General features: G+C 39.2%; 1 protein-coding gene across 1 annotated transcript; it reads left to right on the forward strand.

Moving 5' to 3' along the window:
• The first annotated feature begins 425 nt into the window (after positions 1-425).
• Positions 426-8,591, forward strand: LOC131136255 (pyridoxal kinase-like). Its single transcript, XM_058082919.2, has 11 exons — positions 426-722; positions 1,015-1,069; positions 3,044-3,148; positions 3,249-3,332; positions 3,417-3,451; positions 3,610-3,695; positions 3,802-3,847; positions 3,910-4,021; positions 5,075-5,211; positions 5,311-5,377; positions 5,455-8,591. The coding sequence occupies exons 1-11, from the start codon at positions 633-635 to the stop codon at positions 5,574-5,576; spliced, it is 939 nt and encodes a 312-aa protein (XP_057938902.2). The 5' UTR covers positions 426-632; the 3' UTR covers positions 5,577-8,591.
• The last annotated feature ends 2,523 nt before the right edge of the window (positions 8,592-11,114 follow it).

Below are 11,114 nucleotides of genomic sequence, written 5' to 3' on the forward strand. Positions count from 1 at the left end.
TAATAATTTTTTCTGGGTACATGATACCATACAGCATCCATATCAAACTTGCGCGGGCCGCACTAACATTAAACTTTCATATCAAGGCGGGGGCCTCAAACTAGTGTCCTGCGGGCCACTGGACTTAACTAGATTTTCTAAGCAATGTGTTATGTAATATTTGTCAACATCACACTTTATAAAGTAAACAAACGTAATAATGTCACGAGTTGTGTAATACATGCACGGCAACATTAAAAATAACAATACGGTGCTCTTTTTCGGGAAGTGAAGTCATTTTCAATTTGCAAGTTTTAAACCAGTTGAATGATGATATGGAAAAAATTGTTTACATTTGCAGAAATCGCATATCAAGTTTGTCCAAGTGGCGTTGCCGTATCAAATCGACACGGGACTGAGCCGACAGTCTACATCCGGGTATTTCTTGTATGCGGAAGTCGAAGTTCAACTTGGTGATGACGTTTAACGGGTCCAAGCAAGTGCAGAGAAAAGCGGACAGAAACAACCTATGAGTTGAATAAGCTGCTTCCAGGGGGCGTTCTAGCTGCCCTTTCCAGCTGGCTTTCGGCGTGTCTGACTTTTTCATGGTTCTCCTGTTGCTCCTTTGGGGCTTTTAAGTGCAGCTCTGGCTCATGGCTGAGATGGAATGTCGCGTGTTGTCCATTCAGAGTCATGTTGTCCGCGGATACGTGGGGAATAAATCTGCAACATTCCCGCTGCAGGTAAATATGCCGTTTAATATGCAGTGTTTGTATCTGTATATATAGCCAACATTACACTAGTCTGCTTGATGTTATTTTCAACCGCAGCTGTGATGATCTTACAACTATTTTATTTATGTACACATTAGCGGTTTCATCTCCACGCAGAGCCATCCCTTTCGGTACACTTGCGCGATGTCATTATATCCAGTGCAAAAATATTTAATGCGCAATTGTGGTTCACACTGATAGAAAGGTATTTATTTGCCATTTAGGATGTTGTCAAACATCTGTCTGTTTTCTGTTTCCTCAGGTCCTGGGTTTTGAAGTGGACTCCATCAACTCTGTGCAGTTCTCCAACCACACAGGTTGTCCCATGACAGGAAAATAACTTTATTTATATTGTCCTAAATGACAACAAAATGTCTACAGTTGCAATTATTATTTTTGTAAATAACTTGGTTTGGTCAAGTCCAATGTATCATTCCAATGACTTTGAAGTAGAAACAGAGGTGTCATAGATGATATAGAGGAGTTAATGACTGTTTTCTTGCTTTTGGACTTTGCACGGCTTCAGTGGTTGTCAGTTTTGAAAAAATAATACCAAAATAACACGCCTATATGCCAGAAGCACTATGGCTGTTGATTTACATGAGTTCTGTTAACATGCACATGCTTACATTTTGCTCAGCTTGTCAACAAATGCACAATTGTCTCTATCCATTTGTATTCCACACAATGATGACTCTAAGATAAGCCTGGTAGTTGGAGGGTTAAAATACCCCCCTCCTTCAATCAGATGTTTTTCTATTACACTGAACCTTGGCTAATATGATCCTGTAAATGAGCATGGCAATTTGCAAATGGTAAACATCTTAATGCTCAATTAGCTTAATGCTTAATTAGCACATTGAAAGGAAAATTTTTAAATGTCTAAACTTTCATGCCCAAAATGCCACCAGATAGAATAAAATTCAGGCTGGGCTTTATTCACCCAACTATGTGAAGAATGTGACTCCCCATAGGGGAAGACTTTGCACAACACCCTGTTAAATCCATTAATCACTGCAGCTTTCTAAAATGACAAAAAAACAACTAGTGTGTGTATACGGACTAAATGACACATCTGTAGTTTGAATTGTATGTTTACAGCAAATGTTGTTTCTGGTGCAGAACTGAATGAGTCTCCTTGTGTAAAAAGATCTCACAGCATGAACTGCCCTGGTTGGCTCAGGGGTGATGGAGGTCTTGGTTTGAACTTTGTGCTCCTTTGTGTGTTCATTCATTTGCAGTCTGAGCAGCATTGGGTGTTTACTGCGGGTTACTGGTGAAGAGGCACCAAAAGGGGGACTGCTGACACTCAGACATTCCATTTAGTCAATGAGTCCATGATAAGACAGAAAAGGGAAGTAATTGGGTAGGCCCTCGACCAGGGGTGTCCAAAGTGCAGCCCAGTGGCACATTGTAAGAATGTCATTTAACAGGAGAAAACATTTTTAAAAAAGCAGCAGCAAAAATGGAAAAATCAGTCATTTTGCAAAAATTAAGTAAAAAAAGTTATAATCTAACAAGAAAACTTAATTTTTGAGAATAATGTCATTTGAGTAGCATAAAGCTGACATAGTATTAAAGAAAAATATACTTTTTTGAGTCATAAGATTTCTAAAAACAAACAAAATAATGAATAAAGTAGTAATTTTGGGAAAATTAGATTGGGGAAATGTAAGAATATTATGGGAATAAAGTTGTAATACTACTAAAAGAAAATTTACAAACATTATTTAAGAAGAAAGGAAAAAGAGTGGCGCTCATACTGTTCATTCATCCATTTTCTACCGCTCATCCTGACGAGGGTCGTGGGTATGTCTTTGGGCGAGAGGCAGGGTACACTGGAGACTGGTTGCCAGCCAATCACAGGGCAGATATAGACAAACAACCATTCACACTCACATTCATACCTATGGACAATTTGAAGTGGCCAATTAACCTAGCATGTTTTTGGAATGTGGGAGGAAACCGGGTGGAATTGAAATCAGGTCTCCTAGCTGTGAGGCCTGCATGCTAACCACTCGTCCACAGCCACATATTTACATGTGTTGCTTTATAAACTATCAAAGTGGCCTTCGGTAGAAAGTTAAAACCAATATGTGTGGATATCTTGTTTTGTCAAAAACACAAAACTAATAATTCTGCCTTCATGGATGAGTGAGGATTTTTTATATCACATTTTAGAGGATCAATATTTACATTTTTTTTAATAAAAAAAATAAATAATCAAATACCGCAATAGTAGTCAATTAAGCGTTGCAGCTCGACTAATCAAACTTTTGTCTCCTTTCAAGGCTATGCCTACTGGAAGGGTCAAGTCTTGACAGCCGATGAGCTCAACGTGCTGTACGAGGGCATCAGGCTCAATAAGGTCAACCACTATGACTATATCCTCACAGGTGAGTCCAAAGGACGGGGCCATGTTGTCTTTGAAATATTTCAAGAAGAGAATCTTGCGTCGGAATTGACAATGTTTTTGTTCCACTTCCTGCTCCCAAGGGTACAGCAGGGACACGTCCTTCTTGGCAACCGTGGTTGACATCATTCAAGAGCTGAAAAAGGCCAATCCCAGTCTGGTATATGGTGAGTGCAACACTGTTGAATTATCCAGTATATACAGTGATTATACAGTGAGAGTCAAGGCTTTTACTATTTTGTTTTTCACAGTTTGTGATCCTGTGATGGGAGACCACGGGGCAATGGTGAGCACCGCTCTGTTTCTACACTAATCATCTAGGTATAAGGACATAAGATTTTATTATGTCCACACTGGGGATATCTACAACCACACACTTGTAGTGTGATGACAATCTTCAGATAAAGCAGCCAAAACAAACATTGAACTTGTCACCTATTCCAGTATGTTCCGGAGGAACTTCTGCCAGTCTACAGGGAAAAAGTAGTGCCTTTGGCTGACATCCTTACGCCTAACCAGTTTGAAGCAGAGTGAGTAACATTTTACAATATTCCATGATCAAACAGCCAGCAGCTAACATTTGAAAATGATACACATGAGCTGTTTTCATGGTTTCATCTGCCTTTTCTGATGTAGGCTATTAACTGGAAGAAAAATCCACACAATAGAAGATGCAATGGAGGTGGGTGTGCTGCATTTAGACAACAGTCCAAAATTCTGAGTACTTCCTCTCGTTCTCTCCAGGCAATGGAATTGCTTCATAAAATGGGTCCTGAGATGGTGGTCCTCACCAGCACTGACTTGCCTTCAAAACAAGGAGACCGGTACCTGGTGGCCCTCGGAAGCCAGAAAACCGGTAAAGTACACCAGCACTTTCCTCAGCACAAATTATAAGACTTTGAATTTCTGAGAAGTAGGATTCATTATTTAGAAAATAGAAATCAAATGTCTGCACAGCTACTGCATAGAATTTTGCAACCTTCAAAACATTATTAGAGCCCTCTACAAATGTAATATCACTCCTATATCACCGTTGCACTTATATTAACCATTATAATAGACATTATTTGAGAGATTAAGCAATTTAAGACATAACACTCGTGTGTGTCACTGAACTTTACAGTAGCATTACTGACACCAAGTGACCAGTGTGGATTACTACATATCTTCACATCTTTGAATGTGTTTTCTGAATGCTTTATATGTGTATTTTAGTTTATTTAGTCATTTTTATGGGAGAAAATGCCCGAAAGACATAAAATCTGGTTTAATATTATTTTTACTATATAATAGGCCATTTTTAACCACAAATCAGTATGATTTATTAATTCTTATATTTTGATGTGTCCATAACCCTGCTGTTTGCCAGTATCTTTAAGAAATACAAGGTAAGATTTAGGCGGCACAGTGGTTGAGTGGTTAGCGCGCAGACCTCACAACTAGGAGACAAGGGTTCAATTGCACCCTCGGCCATCTCTGTGTGGAGTTTGCATGTTCTCCCAGTGCATGCGTGGGTTTTCTCCAGGTACTCCGGTTTCCTCCCACATTCCAAAAAAACATGCTAGGTTTATTAGCCACTCCAAATTGTCCGTAGGTATGTATGTGAGTGTTGTTGTTTGTCTATATGTGCCCTGCGATTGGGTGTACCCCGCCTCTCGCCCCAAGACAGCTGGGATTGGCTCCAGCACCCCCCGCGACCCTCGTGAGGAAAAAGCGGTAGAAAATGAATGAATGAAGGTAAGATTTATTAACTTGTGCATTTTGTGCAAGGGGGCACATTGCCAAGATGATGCGAGCATCAATTGAGCTTGAGGTTCTATCGCCAAATTCATCCGCTGGCCTGTCGATTCCAACAATCAAAACAACATCTGGCCTAATCTCGCTGCTCTTTCTGTCATCCTTCATTTAGTCAAGCCAGACGGGACCATTAGCACTCAGAAGATCTGCATGGACATCCCCAAAGTTGATGCCGTGTTTGTGGGGACAGGGGACCTGTTTGCTGCCATGTTGCTGGCCTGGACACACCATCATCCCAAAGACCTGAAGGTCAGACCCACTTTTGTGTTGCTGCAAGCCTGCAATGACTGCCCCAATGCAATAATGGCTACTTAGTGTAACCAAGCCTTCTGTCTCTTTCCCCCACAGGCTGCCTGTGAAAAGACTGTTTCGGTCATGCACCATGTAATTAAGCGCACCATTACCTACGCTAATGGTATTTCTGGCTATTTATTTGTATCATTACTATTCTTCAGACATGCGTTATCATTTTCCTCTTCATTTATTTTTCAGAAAAAGCCGGCCCGGGGAAAAGGCCAAGCCCAGCACAGCTGGAGCTGAGGATGGTTCAGAGCAAAGCCGACATTGAGAATCCGACCATCGTAGTGAAAGCGACAGTTTTACAAAAATCCTAAAATGCACATGCAGGCACAGGATGGTACGTGTAGGATTTTCCACCTCCTGGGCCGAGACCTCTACCCTGTACGGAGACGCTCCAGAATCACTGCCGTACATCTCTAACTACTGTAAATCAAATTGAAAGCATTATTAGCCAATAGGGCTTATTTTTAGAGACAGATTACTTGACTAGTAAATGTACTTGAATCATTCTTTTAGAAAACAACACTGAAATATAACACACAGAATAACTAGATGCATGCTTGTCCATGCTTCTGCTTGTTTAGGCTTTATTATGAAGTCACCATTGGTGTGTTGTTGTCTAAGCTACAAACACGACAAACTATATGAACCTCATGTCAAAACACAGGAGCGAAATGTTTTTATGTCAAAACAATGATGTCACGTTAGTGCATTAACATGTCATTGCTGCGGGAGTCAATGACCTGACGGGTGCGTTCAGGTGTGGGGCATTGTGATACATGTACTGTAACACCCATGCGGTTTTTACTTTATTGGTGGTCGGTATATTTTAATCTATCCACTTTATCGTCCACTCGTTTTTATAATCATATTTGATGTTTTGAATTCACTTACTCTTACAATATATTTCTGGAAAGGTTTCTCACATGGCTGTTAAGATAATGCTGAGTAATGGTACACAACTAATGTTAGATCTTGGTCTTAAACATCTCAAATTGAGGTATTTGCGAAGATAATCTTTGAGATATATCAACAGTGGTGTGAAAACGTATTTGCCCCCTTCCAGGTTTCTTCTTTTTTTTCATGTTTGTCACACTGAAATGTGTGATCATCAGAAGATCAAATTTAAATAGTCGACAACAACACAACTGAACACAAAATGCAGTTTCGAAATGAAACTTTGTATTATTAAAGGAGAGAATAAATCCAAACCTACATGGCCTTGTGTGAAGAAGTGATTGTCTCTGAACTTTAGCAGTAACAACTGCAATCAAGCATTTGTGATAACTTGCAATAAGTCTCACAGAGCTACAAAGGAATCTTTTCTCACTCATTGCAGAATTGTCATTCAGCCACAGGGGAGGCTTTTCCAGCATGAAGCCTTTTTAAGGTCATTTAAGGTCAGGACTTTGACCAGGCCACTCAGAAGTCTTCATTTGGTTTTTCTTCAGCCATTCTGAGGTGGACTTGCTGGTGTGTTTTGGATCATTGTCCAAGTTGGTTTCAGCTTGAGGTCACGAACAGATGGCTGGACATTCTCCGGAATTCATAGTTCCATTTATCATAGCAAGTCTTCCAGGTCCTGAAGCAGCAAAACAGCCCCCCACCATGACACTATATTTTACTGTTGCTATGATGTTCTTTTCCTGAAATGTGGAGTTCCTTTTACACAATGTGTAATGGGACACACACACCTTCCAAAAAGTTCAACTTTTGTCTCATCAGACCACAGAGAATTTTTTTTTAAAGTCAAAATTGAGATGCCACCCTCTGCCATCTCTGTGTGGAGTTTGCATGTTCTCCCCGTGCATGCGTGGGTTTTCTCCGGGTACTCCTGTTTCCTCCCACATTCCAAAAACATGCTAGGTTAATTGGCCACTCCAAATTGTCCATAGGTATGAATGTGAGTGTGAATGGTTGTTTGTCTATATGTGCCCTGGGATTGGCTGGCCACCAGTCCAGGGTGTACCCTGCCTCTCGCCCCAAGACAGCTGGGATAGGCTCCACCACCCCCCGCGACCCTCGTGAAGAAAAAGCGGTAGAAAATGAATGAATGAATGAAAAATTGAGATGAGCCTTAATGTTAGTTTTGTGTTCAGCTGCGATTTTCGTTCTAGAACTCTTGCACACAAGCTGATTTTTTCCCAGTGTCTTTGTTATGGTGTAGTCTTGGGTGAGTCGTTGCTGCACTCTTGGGGGCATTTTGGTTAGCCGGCCACTCCTGGGAAGGTTCACCACTGTTCCATGTTTTTGCAATTTGTGGATAATGACTCTCACTGTGGTTTGCTGGAGTCCCAAAGCTTTACAAATGATTTCATAACCTTTTTCAGACTGATAGATATCAGTTATATATAGTTATGTTTTATGACTGTTATGTATTTTATGTTTTATAAAGGTTTTAACACTGAGCCATATAGGGTTATATTATAATAAATATAATATAATATTAATAATAAAACTGTTTCATTTCAAAACTGCATTTTGTGTTCAGTTGTGAGCAGTGTGATACTTGGGCATACGTACCTATGCGGCACTGTGTCACTGATGTTTATTGACGATATGACACAGGACACAACCAGGCAGACGAACTCAGAGACATACAGTCTCAAATCCAGCCAACCAAAGTGGAATCTGATTTCAACCCAACTGAGCACACATTTCACCTATTAAGACTAATTAGACGAACGTTCAGAAAGAAGGGCCCACAAACAAACAGCAAGTGCAAACTGCTGCTGTACAGGCCTGGCAGAGCATTAAAGAGGAGGAAACTCAGCATCTGGTCATGTCCGAGACTTGTTCTTGATGTTCAAGACTTCAGGCAGTCATTTCCAGCAAACGGTTTTCAACCAAGTATTAGAAATGAACATTTTATTCTCTGTTATGTAGTTATCCAATAATTTTGAGCCCCAGAAATGAGCCAATATTAGAAAAACAGTCCAAATATGTATGGACCTAACAATATGTACATAAAACGTACAGTATGAATGATCACTATTTTTCTTCATTGTCATATCCCCACACTTGTGAATAGCCTTAAAGCAGTTAGGAGGTTGTGAATGGAGTTTTTGTGTGCACAACTAATCCTCAAAAAAAAAGAAGGCCAAAACCTTGAGCCGCAACTCTCACCAAGCAAATAAAACGTTGACAGTAATAATAAATCATCTGATAACTTTCCAACAAGTGTGTGTTTCTTGTGTTTAAATTATATTATTTGAAATATACTATTTGAAATCTGCCTCAGACAAGTAAAAGTGTTCTAACGTGTTTGGTTTTGGTTTTGCTGTGCGCCTGATGGTTTATAATGAAATTGGGTGCTGCATTTAAGGGCCTGTATGGAAAATTCCAAAGAAATGCACATGTTATTTTCACTGGAAACAATATTATCTTGGAAAGAGATTTAAAAATGCATTTATAGACAGTGCAGTATGAACAAGAAGTATGAACAAGAAGTAAAATATTTTTGCAATCAGAGCATCAACATCCTATTTTAAATGTGATACTCTTTTAAATTGAAATGTGTATTGTGTAAGTGCTTAATACTATGTTATGCAATTAGGGGCAGGTATGATTGTGGCAGCACTAATCCACTGTATGAATCGTTGGCATTAATCCAAATAAAGACAACACAATACATCCACCTAAATATAGTTGAATATTTATATTATAATATTATATTTGTATGCAATACTTGTTTGCCGAAATGCAGTTTTAAATATATTTATCTATGCTCAATACTGCTTAATTAAAGGAAGCAGCTGTGCTAAAACGCCAGCAGGGGGCTGAAGAGGGTCTGCAATTGGTGTGGGTGATAGTGCAAATATAATAATAATAATAAAATAATAATAATAATAATAATAATAATAATAATAATAATAATAATAATAATAATAATAATAATAATAATAATAATAATAATAATAATAATAATAATAATAATAATAATAATAATAATAATAATAACAATAATAACAATAATAACAATAATAATAATTTATTTATATTGCACTTTACATTACAGAAATATCAAAGTGCTACAACGAAAGCATAAAACCTACAGTGAAGCAATAAAACAACACAACACAACAAAAGGTATATATATATGAGGTGAGGGAGGGGGGGTGGGAGTGTGGAGTTAGGTTTGGAAGAAAGGTAGAGCTGGGTGTCATCCGCGAAGCAGTGAAAGTAAATGTTAAATTTACAGAAGATATGGCTGAGGGGGAGAAGGTAGGTTATGAAAAGAAGGGGCCCCAGGACAGAGCCCTGGGGCACACCTGTGGTGACTGGGGAGGGGTCGGAGGAGAAAGATTTAAGCTGTATGAACCGAGTGCGGTCTGTAAGATAAGAGTGGAGCCAGTGGAGGGGGGTGTGGGTGATGCCAATTTCGGAGAGTCTGCTGAGGAGGATGGGGTGTGAGATGGTGTCAAAGGCCGCACTCAGGTCAAGGAGGATGAGAATAGAAAGTGAACCGGTGTCAGCTGCAGTGAGGAGATCATTGGTGATTTTGATAAGTGCAGTTTCGGTGCTGTGACGGGGACGGAAGCCGGACTGGAAGGGTTCATACAGATTGTTAAGGGTGAGATGTGCGTGAAGTTGGGAGGAGACTATTTTTTCAAGAATTTTGGAGATGAAAGGTAAATTGGAGATAGGGCAGAGATAGGGATTAAATCCTACCCCTCCATCTGGTACTTATACAATCAGTACCTGTTACATTTGTTCACTTCCTGCTTTCCTAATATAGTTCAAGTTTATTTATTTATTTATTTATTTTTGTCACGTACCAAAGTACAAGGTGATATGACCATACAATGACCTAATGGGTACCATAGTAAGTGTCAATATAGTGATATATATAGCACATCATGACTGGTTCAAGACTCTTCATCCTTGTAGTGTTTCAGATTTAGTTCTTCCCTGAGATCATATTTTGACCTTTCTAATGATTTTGTCTGTACTCCCTCCAGAACAAAAAGCAGTGGTATCATCCACAAATAATACCAGCTTTAAGTCTTTCGTGACTTTGGAGATGTCATTGACGTACAAGTTGTACAGTTTTGGTCCCAGTATTTACCCTGAGCCTGGGTTTATCTGAAAAGATAAATTACTGATGTAAGCTGTGGTTCTACGATCTCGTTGACTACCGTTTTTATAGTGTCCATTTCAATTCCATTACAATCAGTTGATGTTTTTGCTTAACAATTTTTGACAATGTCGACGATTTCCTTTTTTGTTACATCTGTCAGAAACATAGAATTAGGATTCCTTTCTATTGTTTCATTCCTTTCCTCGCTTGTCCTTTGTTTCAGAATCCCTTCTTCTAGTTTGGGACCAATATTGACAAAGTAGTTATTGAACTTTTCAACTGTCTCATCCATATCATCATTATAGGTGAATTTCCTGTCTAGTGTGTTCTTCTTCTTACAAGCATTAGTCAGTCCTTTTGTCATCCATGACTGGTTGTTTTTCTTTTGCTTCTTTGACTTTTCTCTCCAGGGACAATTCTTATCGTACAACTTCATATAAGTGTGTAGAAAGTGTTCGTACGCTTCATCCACGTCTTTAGCACTGTACACACACTCCCATTTTTGTTCTTCAAGATCCTTCTTGAAAGCATTGACTCTGTCCTCTGAACGTAGTCTTTGGACAGTCTTTGTAGTTTTCCATTGGTCTGTTGTTGTAATGATGGTTATAAATTGTGAACACTGAAAGATGATCACTGATGTCTTTGATTAGTAGGCCACTAGTGGTTTTGTTATCAAAGTCATTGGTGAATATATTGTCGATTAGAGTGGCACAATGGTCTGTTATTCTACTTGGTCTGGTGATTTTGGGAAACAAACTTAAGCTGTACATTG

Source organism: Doryrhamphus excisus, linkage group LG12 (assembly GCF_037039965.1).
Source record: "Doryrhamphus excisus strain RoL-2023G ecotype Guam linkage group LG12, RoL_Dexc_Guam_v1.1, whole genome shotgun sequence".
Classification (NCBI taxonomy): domain Eukaryota; kingdom Metazoa; phylum Chordata; class Actinopteri; order Syngnathiformes; family Syngnathidae; genus Doryrhamphus; species Doryrhamphus excisus.

What these genes read in the sequence shown, in the direction of transcription:
- LOC131136255 (XM_058082919.2), top strand. Translation starts at nt 633, where the DNA reads ATGGCTGAGATGGAATGTCGCGTGTTGTCCATTCAGAGTCATGTTGTC. An exon ending in CCTAACCAGTTTGAAGCAGA is followed by an intron (nt 3,696 to 3,801) that starts GTGAGTAACATT and finishes TTTCTGATGTAG; the next exon opens with GCTATTAACTGGAAGAAAAA. An exon ending in CAATAGAAGATGCAATGGAG is followed by an intron (nt 3,848 to 3,909) that starts GTGGGTGTGCTG and finishes CGTTCTCTCCAG; the next exon opens with GCAATGGAATTGCTTCATAA.